A 22,786-nucleotide genomic window follows, 5' to 3' on the forward strand; every position below is an offset into this window, starting at 1 on the left:
GACTGACCCACCGCCAAACCGGTCATGCTGGAGGATGTTGCAGGCAGCAGAACGTTCTCCACGGTGTCTCCAGACTGTCATGTCGGTCACATGTGCTCAGTGTGAACCTGCTTTCATCTGTGAAGAGCACAGGGCGCCAGTGGCGAATTTGCCAATCTTGGTGTTCTCTGGCAAATGCCAAACGTCCTGCACGGTGTTGGGCTGTAAGTCGGGCCCTCATACCACCCTCATGGAGTCTGTTTCTGACCATTTGAGCAGACACATGCACATTTGTGGTCTGCTGGAGGTCATTTTGCAGGGCTCTGGCAGGGCTTTTCCTGCTCCTCCTTGCACAAAAGGTGGAGGTAGCGGTCCTGCTGCTGGGTTGTTGGCCTCCTCCACGTCTCCTGATGTACTGGCCTGTCTCCTGGTAGTGCCTCTATGCTCTGGACACTACGCTGACAGACACAGCAAATCTTCTTGCCACAGCTCGCATTGATGTGCCATCCTGGATGAGCTGCACTACCTGAGCCACTTGTGTGGGTTGTAGACTCCGTCTCATGCTACCACTAGAGTGAAAGCACCGCCAGCATTCAAAAGTGACCAAAACATCAGCCAGGAAGCATAGGAACTGAGAAGTGGTCTGTGGTCACCACCTGCAGAACCACTCCTTTATTGGGGGTGTCTTGCTAATTGCCTATAATTTCCACCTGTTGTCTATTCCATTTGCACAACAGCATGTGAAATTTATTGTCAATCAGTGTTGCTTCCTAAGTGGACAGTTTGATTTCACAGAAGTGTGATTGACTTGGAGTTACATTGTGTTGTGTTCCCTTTATTTTTTTGAGCAGTGTATATACTTTTATTGTAATTCCAATTCATATTTACTTTTGAATGAAAAAAATCAAATTTTAGTTACTCATTTAGATGACCCAAACCTAAAAGGGTGTAATTAATATAGAGAGGGAGGTTGATATACAGACCTTCACCAGGTAGCAGTCGTTGGTTCTCATCAATATCATCACGGCTTCTGGTTGGTTTTCCCTCCTGACTAGAACCTTCACTAGAATGAAGGTTACAGGTCTGTGAGAGCCAGAAATCTTGCTTGTTTGTAGGTGACCAGATACTTATTTTCCACCATAATTTGCAAATAAATTCATTAAAAATCCTACAATGTGATTTTCTGGATTTTCTTTCCCCATTTTGTCTGTCATAGTTGAAGTGTACCTATGATGAAAATTACAGGCCTCTCTCATCTTTTTAAGTGGGGGAACTTGCACAATTGGTGGCTGACTAAATACTTTTTTGCCCCAATGTATATATATATATATATATATATATATATAAAGATACATCAACTGATGTTGAACTTAAACAAAGTTTGGGCATTTTTCAAACTCATTGTATTCTGCCACAATAGTGCTCCTCTTTGTGGCTCTTGTGTGGGAACATTATAACATTTATCAGTAAGTTGATTTGACCTGGATAAGAGCGTCTGCCAAATGACTTAAATGTAAATGTAAATTGAAGGATGATGATCTTATCCTTGTCGATCTTCATACTAAAGCTCAAAGTATGTGAAGTATCCTTGGTTCATTGTGTCAAACAGAATGGTGGTAATTCTAGTGTTTCACTTTCTTGACAAATCTGTTCTTGATCATAAGTACAGTAACGGATCTGTCTCTCCTGTTTATGACTAATGTACCACGTGATTTACAATAAGTGATAAAAGCAACATTTGCAATGAAAACAAGCATGAGTTTGTCGTGGAAATTATTACACAGGGACACTCAAAGTCACTCTTAAATTAATCATAATTTATTGTAAGTGTGCTGGAGAGGTTCCAACCAACTCAATGCACCTACCACGTATTAGGGAAGACCCAGATGCAGACAGTGTCGAAGTAACAACATTTTATTACTAGAACAGGGGCTAGGCAAAATGATAGGTCAAGGGCAGGCAAAGGTCCGTAATCCAGAGAGTCCAAAAGGTACAGAACGGCAGACAGTCTCAGGGTCAGGGCAGGCAGAGGTCAATAATCCAGTGTGGTGGGGCAAGGTACAGGACGGCAGGCAGTGTCAGGGTCAGGGCAGGCAGAGGTCAATAATCCAGTGTGGTGGGGCAAGGTACAGGACGGCAGGCAGTGTCAGGGCAGGCAGAGGTCAATAATCCAGTGTGGTGGGGCAAGGTACAGGACGGCAGGCAGTGTCAGGGCAGGCAGAATGGTCAAAACCGGGAAAACTGGAAAACAGCAACTATAGAAAAGACAGACGCAATGGGTAAACCGCTGGTAGGCTTGAAGTACAAAACAAACTGGCAACAGACAAACAGAGAACACAGGTATAAATACACAGGGGATAATGAGGGGAGATGGGAGACACCTGGTGGGGGTGGAGACAAGCACAAAGACAGGTGAAACAGATCAGGATGTGACGGCACCATAATACACAAGTCAATCACAAGCTCTTCCTTGACAGTTCCAGCAGTTGTCTTATATACAGCTATACACAGACAAGTTATATTTGTATGATTTAGCATAATTAATCATTACCGTTTTGTTTCATTCATGTCACCGACCAATACTGGTTCATAACATGTGGCAGACCAACACCTCACGAGGCTTCTTCTCTCTAAACTGAGACCTTGAAACTGAGATATATTTTGTTCTTTCTCAAAACAAGGTCTGGGTGTACTGCCAAATTGCAGATACTGATAAGTGAGGATTCGTTAAATCAGTCACTTGCACAAACACAGAAATTAGTTATCAGAAAAGCACAAACATAAAAATTCCCATTTCAAATTATTTCTAAATTGTTCCTCATGTAATATGTTTGTAAACTCTGCTGTCTTTTTTGTATATTTTTTTTGGTAAACCCAAGTCTTTTTCCACCTAAACGTTACCCAATAGTATCACTATACTATACATACTCAACTATAATCAACTACATTGACCCTGTTATGCTCAATGTGCAAAAGTGCAATTACAAAGTCTTTTGAGAGCGGTTACATTAGCTATATATCCTGTAGTTTACCTGTTGACACTTTGATGGTCATGGTGTCACTTTCAAACTTGCCTCCTTGTATTCAATGTAGGTGTTCATGTTACCATTCATCTGCATATTCACCTATGCAGAGAGAGAGGGAGGGAGAAAATAAAAGAGAGAGATTCAGTAAGCAACAGGGAAAACACATTGAAGACTGGCTTGGAAGAGGTTAACTAACAGACCAAGATCAACATACAGACAGAAAAGCTGACAGACAGACAGACTTCTTTAGTGTCTCCCCCTCTGGTTGGGATCCAGAACAGTCTGTAAAGGAGCATGTCTTGGCCTGAGTGTTCCCAGGTGACCCTGAAGCTCTCTATGGAGACTTCACTGCTCCTCAGGTTGAGATGCTCTGGGTCCGTCTCTGGATTAGACACAAAGGGTGAGTCATTTAAAAGAGAATACACATGACATACATTTTCCATCTAAATTGCATCCTAAAAACATTCATAATGTGTTGCACTCAGGTAGTTCATAGAGAGTGTAACCAAATGAGATAGGTTGGATGTAAAGGTGGCAATAAGTGTTACGAATTCTCTGCCACTGACTCTTTTTAGCACCTCAAACCCCTAACTGTCGTCTGCGGGAAAATGAGTCTATGAAAATGACATATTTTTCCACTAAATCCTATCATTAAATTCCTAGGATAAAGAAAAGCAGCTCAGGACAGCAACACATAAGAGCAATACAGTACAGTTGAGTAGATTCATATTTTGGACTAGCAACTATCTGGCCATCAGTTGTCGTAGCTGAATCAGAATTAGTAAGGTAACATAGATAAATAATATGTTTTATTTACTTTCATAATATGCTTATGTGAGACACTTGTCATTAGAATCTTATTTTGGACTATACTGTTGGCAGTTGCATTTTTCCTTTCTTCTCTAGGGAAAAGTCACTTGGGGCCCAGAGAGGGGAGAGGTCAGGCTTGTCTTTTACATGTCTGGTAATATGCAGAATATCAGAAAGGGAGAAGTCAGAATTGAACATTGTCTTGAATGTATCTGTTAAACCATGTGAAGGGCTCCACAATGTCTGTACGCCAGTCACTTCCTCCTTTTCCCATTGGGGGAGGAGTATGGCAGTGTATGGAACCATTGTATTACCCCTCTGATGTTGAACTTATCTTTCATAGTATATGACCTAGAGGCTCACTCCCCTCAGTGAGCTTGTCCAGGAGGGGGGGTATTTGAGATGGGAGTATCTAGAACTGACAATTGATATATGCCATTGGATGAGGTAATGTTTTGGTACTATGAAGTACCAAGAACGAGATTAGAACCTCGTCTTAGAGACCAAACTGAACAATAATGTATAGCTAATGCTATCTGGCTATGGGATACTCCTTTCTCAAGTAAAAGGCCCTCCTGAGATCTGTGGTTGGTCATGTGAGTTGAGAAGAGTGTATCTTGGCTATAAAAGATACTAGTATTCTTTTGTAAGCACTCTCAGAATTCATTTATATACATTGAATTGATCTGAGAGTAAAAGGCTATGGTGAAGCTCATATAATTAAATATGAAGTTTAAATATAACTCTGACTTGTGTGTGGTTTATAACTCTCATCATTTAGTAATACAAGCAATTACCACGACACAGTCTTCCTCCTTCAGTACCACTGTACCATACAGCTCTCCACAACTAACAACTGGGGAGAATAGAGGGGAGAAGAGAGGCAGTCTTACTGGTGGACTCCTATCATACAAAGCCAAGATGGTCACAGTGTACTCTGTCAATGACATCAGGTTGCTAAGCAACACTGGGTTTTCGTTGAATTCGCCCTATGGTCAAAGAAAAAGTAAGTATGAAGGTGAGTATGAATGAATTTCATCTCAAAGATGTGTAAATGGCATTATTGTCCTTGTACAGTATTTACGTCCTGGCCAATATTGAAAACATTAATTCATTTTAAGAATAACAACAAATAACAATAACGGTACTGGGATGTCTGTGCTTCCTGGATTAGGCTTTTTTTACTGTAGTAATTTTCAATTTACATTTCAGAAGGTGGTAACATTGAGCATGGTTACATGCACACATTAATGCAATTATTGTGGATAGACAGGTTAATATAATAGTTTGTTTAAAACATTTACATGCTTTGCAAGAAGAACAATTTCCCTAATAATCCTGTTTACATGCACATTTCTGAAATCAGGCTACTGGTGGGATTTAGATAAATGCAGAAAATCGGCAATCAAAATAAACCCTTTACCGCAGTGACCATGTTATTTTTGTGAAGACTTTGATTTTTGAAAACTATACACTTAACTAAAGTATTGATGTAAATGCAACAATTTCAGAGATTTTATTATTGAGTTGCAGTTCATAGAAGGAAATAAGTCAGTTCAAATAAAATCATTAGGCACTAATCTATGGATTTCACATGACTGGGCAGGGGCGCAGCCATGGGTGGGTCTAGGAGGCACCCACTTGGGAGCCAGGCCACCCACTGGGGAGCCAGGACCAGCCAATCCGAATTAGTTTTCCCCCACAAGCCCCCCATGCTGTTTAGTCAGCTTCTTGATATGCTATACCTGTCAGGTGAACAGGTTATCTTGGCAAAAGAGAAATGCTCACAAACAGGGATGTAAACAAATTTGTGCACAGGATTTGAGAGAAATAAGCTTTTTGTGTGCATGTATAACATGGATGCAGGGAGGCTGGAAGCAAGTGAAGTTAATGAGTTTAATTACAAAGACCATGGAACGATACAAAACAAAGGACATGTCTAACATGTAAAACATAACAAATACTGCCTGACGGGTGAATACAATGGAGTGTAGATAAAGGAGGAGCAATCAGGGAAGTGATGAAGTCCAGGTATGTCTGATGAGGCGCAGGAATGCGTAATGATGGTTGCCAGGTGTGCGTAATGATGGGTTGCCAGATCCTCACAAGCTCTGTCTGCACATGCGCAGATCATGTGCAGATACACAGCTGGAACACCAATTAAGCCATTTACATGTCCTAATAATTTTAAATATTGCTCAGAAAACCAGGTGTTTTAATTGGCATATGCTTACTTCGATTATGACCTTATGCCAATTAAAATAAGCAGAGTAATGTGTTTACATGACTAATGCCATATGCGGCCAACTGCCATTATCAAACTATTAGTGCGCATATAAACTTACTCATTATTTAATGTGTTGATGTAAGAACTAAGATTCACATGTTATCAAGTTTACCATGTGATTTGTTCTGGAGGGAAAAAATGTATTTGGAAAGTGCAAAGCATTATTAGACACGTTTTAAACATGAACACTAAGGGCTCAATTCAATGCGTAGCACAGAATATCAGCGTTATAGAGCAGTTCATATTTAAAGGGACAATCTGCAGTTGCTACACACATTTTTGGTCTTATAAATTAATGATATTACAGTGCATTCAGGAAGTAGTCAGACCCCTTGACCCCTTATTCTAAAATTAATTAAATTGTTTTTTTTTCATCAATCGACACACAATACTCCATAATGACAAAGCAAAAACAGGCCATAGAAATGTTTGAAAATGTATTAAAAATAAATAATTTGACATAATTATTCAGACCTTTTACTCAGTACTTTGTTGAAGCACCTTTGGCAGCGATTACAGCCTCAAGTCTTCTTGGGTATGACGCTACAAGCTTGGCACACCTGTATTTGGGGAGTTTCTCCCATTCTTCTCTACAGATCCTCTCAAGATATGTCAGGTTGGATGGAGAGTGTCGCTGCATAGCTATTTTCAGGTCTCTCCATATGTTCAATTGGGTTCAAGTCCGGGCTCTGGCTGGGCCACTCAAGGACATTCAGAGACTTGTCCCGAAGCCACTCCTGGGTTGTCTTGGCTGTGTGCTTAGGGTCATTGTCCTGTTGGAAGGTGAAACTTCATCCCAGTCTGAGGTCCTGGGTACTATGGAGCAGGTTTTCATCAAGGATATCTCTGTACTTTGCTCCGTTCATCTTTCCCTCCATCCTGACTAGTCTCCCAGTCCCTGCCACTGAAAAACATCCCCACAGCATGATGCTGCCACCACCATGCTTCACCGTAGGGACGGTGCCAGGTTTCCAACAGAAGTGACGCCTGACATTCAGGCCAAAGAATTCAAACTTGGTTTCACCAGATCAGAGAATCTTGTTTCTCAAGGTCTGAGAGTCTTTATTGTTGTCCTTCTGAAAGGTTTTCTCATCTCCACATAGGAACTCTGTCAGAATGACCATTGTGTTCTTGGTCACCTCCTTGACCATGTCCCTTCTCCCCAGATTGCTCAGTTTGGCCAGGCGGCCAGTTCTAGGAGAGTCTCCGTGGTTCCAAACTTCTTCCATTTAAGAATGATGGAGGCCACTCTGTTATTGAGGACCATCAATGCTGCAGACATTTTTTGGTACCCTTCCCCAGATCTGTGCTTTGACTTATTCCTGTCTCGGGGGGCCACGGACAATTCCTTTGACCTTATGGCTTGGTTTTGCTCTGACATGCACTGTCAACTGTGGGGCCTTTATATAGAGAGGTGTGTGCTTTTCCAATCATGTCCAATCAATTGAATTTACCACAGGTGAACTCCAATCAAGTTGTAGAAACATCTCAAGGATAATCAATGGAAACAGGATGCACCTGAGCTCTTTCATAGGAAAAGGTCTAAATATGAATCTAAATAAGGTATTTCAGTTTTATATTTTTTCTGAATTTGCAAACATTTATAAAAACCTGCTTTTGCTTTGTCATTATGGGGTATTGTGTGTAGATTTATGATAATTTTTTTTTTGATCCATCTTAGAATAAGGCTGTGTAACGTAACAAAATGTGGAAAAAGGGAAAGGGTCTGAATACTTTTCCGAATGCACTGTATACCAATTGATTCTTCAAGAATATAACTTGTAAATGCCTCATGAGCTTAGTTCAACTGTCGTACCTCATCAGAACACAAATTATACTTGTATACAAAGTAAATGTAAACAAACAGTATGTAGCCTCAAAACATGATTAAAACTTTAATTTTGACATCATGGATGGTCAGTCTTTCCATCCATAGCTCTGTTTATGATTTTCAGAGTGGTTAGCTACATTTCACCAGCCCAATCCTTCAGCTTTTTAACAAAACAGGGTCTGGGAAAATGCTTTGTTATTGTTTCAACTGCTGATTGCCCCTTTAAAGATAATTTCCAATTGAGCTCACATATGCAGCGTTTACAGTGAATGCAGTCTCTGTGACTGCGGGAACATTACCTTTAATCTTCAACGCTACAGATTGAATTGAAACCTGACTATGGCATAAAATCCAGCCATGCTTACCTTATGGGTCTTTACCCCATTGGTCATGGCATAACAGCGGCAGAGGTTGGCCTTGAAGAGCGGTGGTCCACAGGTGAACGTTGCAGAACTGTGGTCGATTTTGCGGAATTGCAGGTTCTGCGCCAGGAGTGCTGGGAGAAGAAGGAGCATAGAAGTTTTAGACGAATGCCTTCTCTCTACAATAATATCAATAAGTGTGTCAAATTACATAAACACATTGTTATAAAACAATAATTGTATGAAACTTACATATTATCATTTTCTAAATAAACAGTATCAAGGGAACCAAGATCACTATGAGCAGAAGGACCACAACAGCACCAATGACACCACCTGTGACATGGCTAGTCACAGCATTTTCCATCTGTATGGAAGAAAAGAGGACATATTAAGCATTAACTATAAAATCCTATAAATTGAGTTTGAAACAGTTCTCATTTGCATACAATTTATCAACAATCGACCACTTCATTTATGTGTATTATTCAAATGAATTAACTAAGAATATTAAATGCTGATGAATGGGGATTACATTATTATGTCACATTTTTTATAGATGGCTAACCGAAATATAATCTATATTCATAACCTCATTGCGGTAAGAGCGAAGAAATATCAGATTTTACTGCCATTGATACGAACACTAGAATACTTTACCCCATTTTCCCACAATTGGCTTCAGCAATGTTCCATGGTGAACATAGCATTTATAATCAGATGTGTCTGCCTCTTGGATCTCCACACGCTTCCTGATTTGGTGGGTGTCATCATCATTGGGTAGGACTACTGGAGACTGCACTCCATCTTTATCAGTCAATTGGACCCGATTCTTCGTAATATGCATTAGCACATCTTTGGGATAGAAACCTGTAGCCATTCAAATCAGGCGGACATGTCCCGCAGTTTGGCTTTTGTTTTTGCGAAAACATAGATCTTTGGAGGGGCTAAACAGGGAATAAATAGAGGACATGAGTGTTTTATTTATGATTTCACATGTACAAATATGCCTTTTCTGTTATCCACATTTACACTATTTGAAGTTCAGATCACCATTCAATTGTTAGCTTGTTTGTTTAAATATTCAGTCCTTATTAGCCTCTTTCATAAGTTCATAAGTACTCACAGTCAGCTCTACTGAATACTTTTTCCCCATATGCCATGAATTTAGAAACCCAGTCCACACACTCCTTCTCCAGGTAGCCCTTGGTGTACTGGTTGGGGATCTGCACCCCGTCCCACTTCCTCTTAGTCGGCAGAGCTTGATCAACTGGTGCCACCCACTGCATAGTGGCATCGTCAAAGGCCAGGAAGTCATCACCATCGTAGCTAATATTGGTCAGTGCCGTATATGAATTTCAATGTGCCATCACTCTGTTGGTCAATCTTACAGCCATGCTTCCACATAAGAAGATGGACATATGAGAAGAAAAACAAGTAGAAGAAGTGAGGGAATGACTTACCTATGGTATGGTATTGTTCTTAGAGTCAAGTAAATTGTCCTTTCCATTGTACTTAGCCTACTGTAGATATTTTAGTAAATATTCTATGTAGAATGATAAAAATTCTACCCCAAAACTATATTTTGGTATTTGTTTCATTAGTTCATTGTTGACATAGTCTCAAAATGTTCTGCTTGTCAGCAATCAAGTTTTTTACATACATCATATGGCAATGATTTCTGTATTTTGAAAGTTACATATCTTGAAAACTTGATCACTGACAAGCAAAACATTTTGAAACGATGTCAACAATGGAACAAATACCAAAATATAGTTTTTGGGTTGAGTTGAACTTTAATAATCCTTACATTTTTGTTCACCACTTTGCCTACAATGGTTATTGAAAGAGACCAAACTAAAACTGATCCTGGATCAACGAAATTAGACACTATAGGCTAATCGCGCCATAGCATTTCCAACCAATCAAACTGTCCATTTATGTTGCCAGATTAGATGGTTTTCACAGGTGTACAATCAGGTACAGTCAATGGAACTTGGCAGCAACAGGTAAAATATAAACATTGTAGCCTAATTACCTATACTGTTTTAAGAACTAAATTGTAGTTACTAAGTAAGTAACTCATTCAGAATAACGATATAACAGAATAATAAATAACTTAACCAAACATTCAATTTTCACATGACACAATTGAACATAAATCCTTGAAATGTGTCTCTATAATAATAATTTGTCCACATGAAAACGAAAAGAAAACGTAGCAACCTGGCCAAAACAACATTTTACTTTCACTTTTATCAACATTACAGATAAATGCATATTCTTACCCACAGTCCACTGTCGAAAGTGTCCCAAAAAGGAACAAACGTGCGACAAAATACATTTTGAATGCTCACATGAATGTTGAATGGCGCGAAAATAATAATAATAGGGCTAGTGTAAATCAATTATGGGTCAAATTTCCACGTGAGATGCAGTCTGACAACAGGGCACCTTCGCTTTCTCTATCAGGTGAACGCCAGTCTTTCTGCATGGAACGTGGTAAAACAAGTTTGGATTGTTGTGTAAACTGTAATTGTAGCTAGGCCTACTTCATGCAATATGTGCATAATCTTACCTTCATTCATTGGTATCTTTTATTATTATAATGACTCAAAAGCAGGGGTCCAATAATGTTTGGAACAGTCAAATGTGGAATGCATTGTTGAACACATAAGTGCTACTGAGGCTTTCACATTGGTTCATCAAAGCAGTCCTTTATCAATTATTACTTTATTATACTTTCCATAAAAAACAAAACCTATTTAAAAAGCAGTTCAGTGTGTGTGTGTGTGTGTGTGTGTTTCTGTGTGTGTTTCTGTGCATGCAAAGATTGGTTTCTAGTTTAAAATAATCAATCATTTTAATCTACTGTGCAATACAAATAGACTAATGGTTCCAATACCAATAAATTAAAATGGTCAATCCGATTGTTGAAAAATAATTTGGTACATTTTAATCAAACAAAGAATTCCACTATGATATTCAAAATATCAAAATGTTAATAAATAAGTATTTCATATCCAAGCCAACCTGATCAAAATGATCAATGCATGGGAATGACCACATCTAGATTGACAATATTTGCTGATTAACAAAACAAAATCACACGTTCTTTGCTGGATTTGAATGCGTTGTCAGTCACTCCCCAATGGCTGAAAGAATAGAGAGAGATAGTCATTATGGGAATGGGTGCTTGCTTTTTATACTCCGGCTACAGCTGCGCTACCAGTATGAATGCTAATGACAATAATATACTGAACAAAAATCTAAATGCAACATGGAACAATTTAAAAGATTTTTCTGAGTTAAAGTTCATATAAGAAAATCTGTCAGTTGAAATAAAAATAAAAACATTTGGCCCTAATCTATGGATTTCACATGACTGGGCAGGGGCGCACGATGCCATACATGTGATCTACGGTTATGAAAACGCTTGGACGTACTGCCAAATTCTTTAAAACAACGTTGGAGGTGGCTTATGGTAAAGAAATTAACATTCAATTCTCTGACAACAGCTCTGGTGGACATTCCTGAACTCGGCATGCCAATAGCATGCTCCCTCAACTTGAGACATCTGTGGCATTGTGTTGTGTGACAAAACTGCACATTTTAGAGTGGATTTTTATTGACCCCAGCACAAGGTCCACCTGTGAAATTATCATGCTGTTTCATCCACTTCTTGATATGCCACACCTGTCAGGTGAATGGATTATCTTGACAAAGGATAAAAATTGTCACTATCAGGGATGTAAGCACATTGTGCACAATATTTGAGAAAAATGATATTTTTGTGAGTAAGGAAAATGTCAGCTCATGAAACATGGGACCAGCACTGTATATGTTGCGTTTACAGTATATTTTTGTTAAGTGTACAATAATTTAGATAACTAAGAATTACACCTAAGCAAACATATTAATGGAGCAGTTAGTATTACACAGTGGTGGAAAACGTACCCAATCGTCATACTTGAGTAAAAGTAAAGTCACCCAGTAAAATCCTACTTGAGTAAAAGTCCAGAAGTATTTGGTTTTAAATATACTTAAGTATCAAAAGTAAATGTCATTGCTAAAATATACTTAAGTATCAAAAGTTAAAGTATAAATCATTTCAAATTCCTTATATTAACAAACCCACCCGGCACAATTTTTTGTGTGTTTTTTACGTTTAGCCAGGGGCATGCTACAACCCTCAGACATAATTTACAAACAAAGTATTTGTGTTTAGTGAGTCTGCCAGATAAGAGGCAGTAGGGATGACCAGGGATGTTCTCTTGGTAAGTGTGTGAATTAGACCGTTTTCCTGTCCTGCTTAGCATTCATAATGTAACAAGTACTTGGCATGGAAATGTACGGAGTAAAAAGTACATTATTTTCATTAGGAATGTAGTGGAGTAAAAGTATACAGTTGTCAAAAATATAAATAGTAAAGTAAAGTACAGATATCACAAAAAAATGACTTAAGTAGTACTTTAAAGTATATTTACTTAAGTACTTTAAATCACTGGTATTACGTGTCCATGTAGTTGTTGTACTTTCACTGGACATGTTAGTTAATATGGATTGGACTGTCAATGGGCATGTTAGTTAATATGTGTTTGGACTGTCAATTAGCATGTTAGTTAATATGGTTTGTACTGTTAATTGGAATGTTAGTTAATATATGGGTTGTACTGGCAAATGGCATGTTAGTTAATATGGGTTGTACTGTCAATGAGCAGGCACCAGTAGCCTAGTTGGATGCAGGGTGGTATGGCTGGAGTGCTCAGATACATAATAATACACTCAACAACAACTAATACCAGAAAAAAACAGTAACTTTTGAGATTGTATTATATTATATATACAGTACCAGTCAAATGTTTGGACACACCTACTCATTCAAGGGTTTTTCTTTATTTTTACTATTTTCTACATTGTAAAATAATAGTGACGACATCAAAACAATGAAATATCACATATGGAATCATGTAGTAACCAAAAAAGTGTTAACTAATCAAAATATATTTTAGATTTTATATTCTTCAAAGTAGCCTAGGATACTATCCTATCCTAGGCAGGAATACCTAGGATAGGATAAAGCAATCCTCCTCACCCTCCCCCCTAAATGATTTAGATGCACTATTGTAAAGTGGCTGTTCCACTGATGTCAGAAGGTGAATTCACCAATTTGTAAGTCGCTCTGGATAAGAGCGTCTGCTAAATGACTTAAATGTAAAATGTAAATGTAAATGTAGCCACCCTTTGCATTACTGACAGCTTTGCACACTCTTGGCATTCTCTCAACCAGCTTCATGAGGTAGTCACCTGGAATTGCTACTGTTTTGGTTACTACATGATTCCATATGTGTTACCTCATAGTTTTGATGTCTTCACTATTATTCTATAATGTAGAAAATAGTAAAAAATAAAGAAAAACACTTGAATGAGTAGGTGTGTCCAAACCTTTGACTGGTACTGTATATACACTGCTCAACAAAAATAAAGGGAACACTTAAACAACACAATGTAACTCCAAGTCAATCACACTTTTGTGAAATCAAACTGTTCACTTAGGAAGCAACACTAATTGACAATAAATTTCACATGCTGTTGTGCAAATGGAATAGACAACAGGTGGAAATTATAGGCAATTAGCAAGACACCCCCAATAAAGGAGTGGTTCTGCAGGTGGTGACCACAGACCACTTCTCAGTTCCTATGCTTCCTGGCTGATGTTTTGGTCACTTTTGAATGCTGGCGGTGCTTTCACTCTAGTGGTAGCATGAGATGGAGTCTACAACCCACACAAGTGGCTCAGGTAGTGCAGCTCATCCAGGATGGAACATCAATGCGAGCTGTGGCAAGAAGGTTTGCTGTGTCTGTCAGCGTAGTGTCCAGAGCATGGAGGCGCTACCAGGAGACAGGCCAGTACATCAGGAGACGTGGAGGAGGCCGTGGGAGGGCAACAACCCAGCAGCAGAACCGCTACCTCCACCTTTGTGCAAGGAGGAGCAGGAGGAGCACTGCCAGAGCCCTGCAAAATGACCTCCGGCAGACCACAAATGTGCATGTGTCTGCTCAAACGGTCAGAAACAGACTCCATGAGGGTGGTATGAGGGCCCGACGTCCACAGGTGGGGGTTGTGCTTACAGCACAACACCGTGCAGGACGTTTGGCATTTGCCAGAGAACACCAAGATTGGCAAATTCGCCACTGGCGCCCTGTGCTCTTCACAGATGAAAGCAGGTTCACACTGAGCACATGTGACAGACATGACAGAGTCTGGAGACACCGTGGAGAACGTTCTGCTGCCTGCAACATCCTCCAGCATGACCGGTTTGGCGGTGGGTCAGTCATGGTGTGGGGTGGCATTACTTTGGGGGGCCGCACAGCCCTCCATGTGCTCGCCAGAGGTAGCCTGGCTGCCATTAGGTACCGAGATGACATCCTCAGACACCTTGTGAGACCATATGCTGGTGCGGTTGGCCCTGGGTTCCTCCTAATGCAAGACAATGCTAGACCTCATGTGGCTGGAGTGTGTCAGCAGTTCCTGCAAGAGGAAGGCATTGATGCTATGGACTGGCCCGCCCGTTCCCCAGACCTGAATCCAATTGAGCACATCTGGGACATCATGTCTCGCTCCATCCACCAACACCACGTTGCACCACAAACTGTCCAGGAGTTGGCGGATGCTTTAGTCCAGGTCTGGGACGTGGAGGCCACACACACTACTGAGCCTCATTTTGACTTGTTTTAAGGACATTACATCAAAGTTGGATCAGCCTGTAGTGTGGTTTTCCACTTTCATTTTGAGTGTGACTCCAAATCCAGACCTCCATGGGTTGATAAATTTGATTTCCATTGATAATTTTTGTGTGATTTTGTTGTCAGCACATTCAACTATGTAAAGAAAAAAGTATTTAATAAGAATATTTCATTCATTCAGATCTAGGATGTGTTATTTTAGTGTTCCCTTTATTTTTTTGAGCAGTGTATATATTATTTTTTTAAAGGACAAATTATATTACCTTCATTTGTCAGCATTACCTCACTCTCTAGACGTTCATTGCTGCCTTGACCTGGAACAGCAGAAGAAACATCAGCACTTCCATAGTTTCAGTTGCATTCACTGTCTATGTAAGTAATATAAGATAAAATAACTGGCAATACTTTTGAATAACATTACCTGAGTCAGAGGAAGTGCTGCTAGCGCCATCTGTTGTCACTGGGAAAAGATGATCAATCTTTAGCTAGATGCAGATATACAGTTATCATCATTGGTCGTCTATAGGCATACATATTCCCAATTGAAATTAGATTTATGAACTGAAAAATACTCATCACAAACAATGGGCTATTTCTAGTTCATAGATTATATTCACTTCCTGATTTGACTGAACTGAAAACTACCCTGGAAGATAGATGTGACTTCTAAAATATGTTCTATTTACTTTCCTACCTTTTTACATTTCACTTCAGTATCATAATATTCCTACTCCGTACAGATCATTCATTAGTTAGTTAGAATTCATTTGTCATGTTGTTCAGTGTCTAACGGCTTTTAACTCCTTGAGAAGCCTGTTCTTGATTAGGACTCAGTCCTCCTCTCATGTTACAAGTGCATAATTATACCACATGATTTGTGATAAAGGTGATGAAAGCAACCTTTACACTGAAAAGTCAACATGACAGTCCTTGTTGTATTGTTCTTGCCTTCAGAAAACACCATGAAGCTGTATTTTATATTAATGCCAGAAATTCATGTTATAATTCAAATGATGTTAGGGGATGTTGGTTAATATACTGTATGTGGTTTGTACTGTCATTGGGCAAGCGCCAGTAGTAGGATGCAGGATTGTATGGCTGCTGGCGCCCAATCCGTTAAGTGCTCAGATACGTAATATTACATACAACAACAATTAACACCAGAAAAAAACAGGAACTTTCAAGAATGTGATTGGGAGGCCATGATTGTGTTAGATCATCTAACAAAATGTCAAAAAGGATCAATTATATTACCTCCATTTGTCAGCATTGTCTCCCTCTCTCGACGTTCATTGCTGCCTTGACCTGGAACAGCAGAACTAACATCAACACTTCCATAGTTTCAGTTGCATTCACTGTCTCTGTAAGTAATATAAGATAAAATAACTGGCAATACATTTGAAGAACATTACCAGAGTCAGAGGAAGTGCTGCTAGCTCCATCTTTTGTCACTAAAATAGAATATAATCAATTAGTTAGATACAGATATACAGTATTCAGTGATGATCATTGGTCATCTATAGGCATGCATATTCCCAATTGAAATTAAATTAATTAACTGAAAAATCCTCATAGCACACAATGGGCAATTTAAAAAGTATGAATTTAATTAACTTCCTAATTTGACTGTTTCGAAAAATATCCGCCTAGAAGATGTGACTTTAAATTTAACGTCAGTGTCATAATACTCCTATTCAGTACAGATGATTCTTTAGTTAGTTAGATTTAATTTGTCATCTTGTTCCCCAAATTGTTCACAGTGTCTAACTGCTAGCTATTCTTTAGGTGTTCCCTTTTTAAACCTTTTATTGACTATGACACACAGTCCTCATTTTACAAGTCTATAAACCACATGACTTGTGATAAAGGTGATTAAAGCAACCTTTGCACCGAAAAGCAAACTGTTGTATTGTTCCTTGTAAAACTCACTGTTGAAAACTCCATGAAGGCATTTTTTTTATAATACCAGGAATCAATGTTCTCAGTCAATCATTCTTAATTGTAATTATGAACTACACTCTGTTGCGTGAAATAAATTGGAGCCTTCTCTGCTTTTAACAACTGTAAAACATAATATGACCAGTCTTCAAAATGGCCGCTCCATTCCCATTGCCTAAAAGTAACAGAGTGATTTTGAAAAGAATAACTCTGCAAGTCCATAGTTAAGTCTGTTTGATTAACATTTAGCTTTATACTGATCGGCATTGTCCAAAACAACAAGTAGGCGATATGGGGCCAAACTACTCATCAGTATGTGATTAATAACCATGATTGATGTGTAAAAACAAGGATTAAGGGGTCTGTCATTAATCCTCACAAGACATAATTCAATCATTACAATTAACTCTCATAAAATGGCCCATCATTATACACATCCCTACCAGATCTTTGGTATTGCTGTGCTACTGATATAGATGTAACTGTTAAAGAAAGGAAAATGACATTGTATCAACAGTACCATTCAGAGGTGCCTGATTCCCAGTAGGCATTAGAGCTCCTGTTTGACCAGCACCTAAAACAACGGTGCAAGATGTTAGTGCCAAATATAACAGCATTTTATGAAATGACTATCAGAAACGGTGGGAAGAAACAGTGGAAACACGTGGGTACAATACTTTGTTTGACCTCCTGACTTGAGATCTATTAAAGTCATGCCCTGATGTCAAAAAAGGTTGCAATATGCCTACTCTCTTCAGAAATGACCATAATCGCTTCAGTTGATCTCACAGAACAATAAGAAGAAGAAAAAGATACAGACTTGAAATTAATTCACAATGTGAGAAACTTACATATTGTGCCTATCCTCCAAAGAATCAAAAGTGAGGTAACCAAGGCTAACAGGAGGACCATCGCAACAACAGCAACAATGACAGCAACTGTGCCTTGGCTACAATCACAGCATTTTCCATCTGCATGGAAGACAAGATAAGAGTACATATTCACCATTAACAATAACATCTTATACAATGAGCTTGAAAAAACAGGAATCACATTTTAATCATCTGCATTCATGACCTCATAACAGACTCATAAACGTCTGATTTTACCACAATTGATAACAGCTAATAACGTGTTTGTTAAAAATATATACAGCACCGGTATATTAAATATAAGGACTACTTTACCCCATTTGACCACAATTGGCTCCTTCAACGTTCTATGGTTGACAAAGCATTCATAAGTTTCCTTGTCTGCATCTGGAATCTGCACACTAATCCTGATCTGGTAGCTCTCTTCATCATTGGGTAAGACTCCGTCAGACTGCACTCCATCTTGTTCGGTCAATTGGATGCCATTCTTCTTAATATGCATTAGTACATCTTTGGGATAGAAACCTGTGGCCATGCAGGTCAGTCGAATATGTCCTGCAATTTTGGCTTTTTTAGCAAATGCATAGACCTTTGGAGAGGCTAAATAGGGAAGAAACAGAGAACATGAATGTTTAATTCTGATTTCACATGTACAAATATGCCAATATTGTAATCCACATGTACACTATTTGAAGTTCAGATCACCATTCAAATGTTAGCTTGTTTTTAAAAATACTCACAGTGCTTATTAGCCTCTTTGTCCTCATATACCATGAATTTGGACAGCCAGTCCACACACTCCTTCTCCAGGTAGCCCTTGGTGTACTGGTTGAGGATCTGCACCCCGTCCCACTTCCTCTTAGTCGGCAGAGCTTGATCAACTGGTGCCACCCACTGCATAGTGGCATCGTCAAAGGCCAGGAAGTCGTCACCATCATAGCTGTATTGGTCAGTGCCCTTTATGAATTTCAATGTGCCGTCTGGCTGTTTGTCAATCTCACAGCCATGCCTCCACTGAAGAATATGGACACCTGAAAGGAAAAAAAAGTATAATAGGAGAGGGAATGACTTACCTTATGGTCAAGTCGTCTTTTATTTATTTTTTGGCATTATACTTAGAAGTTAATCCATTATCTTAGAGTTTTAGTAAAATATTTACGGTAGAGTGATACAAATGCAAGTGTGGTTTCTCACCAGTGTTGTTGTGCCTCATGCGGTTCATCAGGATGTCGACGTTGACTTTGAACCACTGCTCCTTGCTCTTACGTGACTGAGTGCCTTTTTCCCAGTAGTCTGCTGGCAGCTTCTCCCTCATCCAGTCCTGTTTGGGAATCTTCTTTTTATCCACACTGTCATAGTAATCGATCTGTCTGTTATTCATCAGGCCCATGGCAGTGAACTCATGGATACCAGGCAATTCAACTGGCTTTGAGAGGGCAGTGTAGATGTAGCTCAGCGACACTGTCTCTAATGGTTACAAAGGGGAGCAAATGGGTTAGTCACAACTCCTTCGTAGAGACGTATGTAAAAGAAAGAAAGTGAAGGGAATTCTAAAAAAAGGTATAGATAATAGTAAGCATAGTAACATCATAGTCATTGTCTTGGTATGAAATCTAGGCTACCGAATCAATCAATCTGATATTTTATTGAAACTTTGCATAGTTAAATGATGTATTAGACTCATTTGTTATTTTAAAAGATACTAAAGAAGACTCAATTGAGACAAAGCACTTTTATGTGCCAGTTAAGCTATACTGAACAAAAAGATAAATGCAACATGCAACAATTTCAAAGATTTGACTGAGTTACAGTTCATATAAGGAAATCAGTCAATCTAAAAAAAATGTATTAGGCCCTAATCTATGGATTTCACATGACTGAGAATACAAATATGCATCTGTTGGTCACAGATACCTTTAAAAAAAGGTAGGGGCATAGATCATAAAACCAGTCAGTATCTGGTGTGACCACCATTTGCCTCATGCAACGCGACACATGTCCTTTGCATAGAGTTGATCAAGCTGGTGATTGTGGCCTGTGGAATATTGTCCCACTCCTCTTCAATGGCTGTGCAAAGTTGCTGGATATTGGCGGGAACTGCAACACGCTGTTTTCCACGTCGATCCAGAGCATCCCAAACATGTCTGGTGAGTATGCAGGCTATGGAAGAACTGGGACACTTTCAGCATCCAAGAATTGTGTACAGATCCTTGAGATCCATGAGGTGATGGCGGCAGATGAAATGCACGACCATGGGCATCAGGATCTCGTCACAGTATCTCTGTGCATTCAAATTGCCATCGATAAAATACAAATGTGTTTGTTATCCGTAGCGTATGCCTGCCCATACCATAACCCCACCGCCCCCATGGGGCACTCAGTTCACATCAGCAGAACATCTCGCCCACACGATGCCATACACTGCTGATGCTCTAACCACTAGGCTACCTACCTGGGGCGGCATAGTGGTTAGAGTGTTGGGCCAGTAACCGAAAGGTTGCTAGATCAAATCCCTGAGCTGACAAGGTAAAAATCTGTTGATCTGCCCCTGAACAAGGTAGTTAACCCACTGTTCCTAGGCTGTCATTGTAAATAAGAATTTGTTCTTAACTGACTTGCCTAGTTAAACAAAGGTCAAATAAAAAAATATATAATACACAGGGTCTGCGGTTGTGAGGCCGGTTGGACGTACTGTCATAATTTTCTAAAACTATGTTGGAGGCGCTTTTGGTCTAGAAATTAACATGGAATTCTCTGGCAACAGCTCTGGTGGACAGTCCTGCAGTCAGCATGCCAATTGTACCCTCAAAACGTGAGACATCTGTGGCATTGTGTTGTGTGACAAAGCTGCACATTATAGAGTGGCCTTTCATTGTCCCCAGCACCAGGTAGACCTGTGTAATGATTGTGCTGTTTAATCAGTTTCTAGATATGCCCGATCTGTCAGGTAGCTGGATTATCTTGGCAAAGTTGTAATGCTTACTAACAGGGATGTAAACACATTTGTGTCAACATTTTTGAATAATAACCTTTTTGTGCACTTTACATGTTGTCTTTATATTTTTGCTGAGTGTATATAGCCTTATCACCTGACACCTGGCAGTTCCAACCAATCAAACTGTCTTATCATGTTGCTGGGTAAAAAACATTTTCTCAGGTGTGCAATCAATGGAACTTGTAAGCGGCAACAAGGAAGCATCACAATATAAGGGCTCACAGAACTAGCCTACCATTAAACAGAAAGTTGGAGTCGTCATCAATAACATGCACATAACATTAAAAAACATTTATATTTTGAAAGTTGGTGAATAATCCTATTTTTTATATTTAAGGTGCAGCATATCAAAACATGAACTTCAGTCCACCAATATAATAGGCTAGTCACTGAAAATCGCTTTTTAAGTTTATTATTGATTTGATAAAAAATATAGGCTATATACGGCTCTGCCAAGAGCTTTTACTTTAACTTATGACACATTTTCTAGAAGTAAAATCATTCTTACCACTGTTCACCGTTGAAAGTGTCCCAAACAAGAGCAAAACTACGACAAAATACATTTTGAATCCTCACGTATTGTAAATTACCCCAAAATATATAAATATCCTAAATTCTGTGTCGAATTCAGATTCCCCCACAGTGCTATGACTGCGCGCTCTTAGCTTTTTCTAACAAGGAAACTCCTGTGTTGAGCCTGATCATAAAGTGGAACAGGTGTTGGTACAAAGTCCAAAGTCTTTTCTTTGATATGACTGTACTTCATAAGCAATTGTCAGCCATATCCTTCACTTTTTCCACATTTTGTTACGTTATAGCCTTATTCTAAAATTGATTAAATCATTCCCCCCCATGACTCTACACACAATAACCGATAATGACAAACTGCAACAGAAATACCTTATGTACGTAAGTATTCAGACCCTTCGCTATGAGACTCGAAATTGAGCTCATGTGCCATTGATCATCCTTGAGATGTTTCTACAACTTGATTGGATTCCACCTGTGGTAAATTCAATTGATTGGACAGGATTTGGAAAGGCACACACCTTTCTATATAAGGTCTCAAAGTTGACAGTGCATGTCAGATAAAAAACCAGCCATGAGGTCGAAGGAATCGTCCATAGAGCTCCAAGACAGGACTATGTCGAGACACAGATTACATTTTTTTATTTAACTAGACAAGTCAGTTAAGAACAAATTCTTATTTACAATGACAGCCTACCACGGCCAAACCCGGACGATGCTGGGCCAATAGTGTGCCGCCTATTGGACTCCCAATCACGGCCGGATTGTGATACAGATCTGGGGAAGGGTACCAAAACATTTCTGCAGCATTGAAGGTCCCCAATAACACAGTAGCCTCCATCATTCTTAAATAGAAGAAGTTTGGAACCACCAATATTCTTCCTAGACCTGGCCGCCCAGCCAAACTGAGCAATCAGTGGAGAAGGGCACCAGAGTTCCTCTATGGAGATGGTAGAACCTTCCAGAAGGACAACCATCTCTGCAGCACTTCACCAATCAGGCCTTTATGGTAGAGTGGTCAGACAGAAGCTACGTCTCAGTAAAAGGCACATGACAGTCCACTTGGGGGTTTGCCAAAAGGCACCTAAAGGCTAAAAGGCTCCGGGACAAGTCTCTGAATGTCCTTGAGTGGCCCAGCCAATCCCCAACTTGAACCCGATCGAGCATCTCTGTAGAGACCTGAAAATAGCTGTGCAGTGACAGACCTTGAGAGGATCTGCAGAGAAGAAGCATATACCATCCAGCAGCATACAACCCTGCATACCACTGCTGGCTTGCTTTTGAAGCTAAGCAAGATTGGTCCTGATCAGTCCCTGGATGGGAGACCAGATGCTGCTGGAAGAGGTGTTGGAGGGCCAGTAGGAGGCACTCTTTCCTCTGGTCTAAAAAATATCCCAATTTCCCAGGGCAG

At 39.6% G+C, this 22,786-nt stretch overlaps 1 protein-coding gene and 1 pseudogene across 2 annotated transcripts; both read right to left on the reverse strand.

The window, feature by feature from the left end:
• Positions 1-1,786: 1,786 nt before the first annotated feature.
• Positions 1,787-10,883, reverse strand: LOC135549305 (class I histocompatibility antigen, F10 alpha chain-like; annotated as a pseudogene).
• Positions 10,519-21,540, reverse strand: LOC135549947 (major histocompatibility complex class I-related gene protein-like). Of its 2 annotated transcripts, XM_064980349.1 has the most exons (11): positions 21,356-21,539; positions 19,047-19,319; positions 18,593-18,883; positions 18,168-18,452; positions 17,832-17,951; positions 17,501-17,554; positions 16,455-16,493; positions 16,297-16,347; positions 15,464-15,502; positions 15,306-15,356; positions 10,519-11,450 (listed from the first exon to the last, which is right to left on the reverse strand). In XM_064980349.1, exons 1-11 carry the CDS (start codon positions 21,408-21,410, stop codon positions 11,437-11,439), a joined length of 1,272 nt encoding a protein of 423 aa, XP_064836421.1. In that variant the 5' UTR covers positions 21,411-21,539; the 3' UTR covers positions 10,519-11,436. The 2 variants fall into 2 exon arrangements, with proteins under 2 accessions (XP_064836421.1, XP_064836422.1); XM_064980350.1 differs by lacking the exons at positions 15,464-15,502; positions 16,297-16,347 and having other exon boundaries at positions 21,356-21,540.
• Positions 21,541-22,786: the final 1,246 nt, after the last annotated feature.

This window comes from Oncorhynchus masou, chromosome 12 (genome assembly GCF_036934945.1).
Source record: "Oncorhynchus masou masou isolate Uvic2021 chromosome 12, UVic_Omas_1.1, whole genome shotgun sequence".
NCBI classification, from domain to species: Eukaryota; Metazoa; Chordata; class Actinopteri; order Salmoniformes; family Salmonidae; genus Oncorhynchus; species Oncorhynchus masou.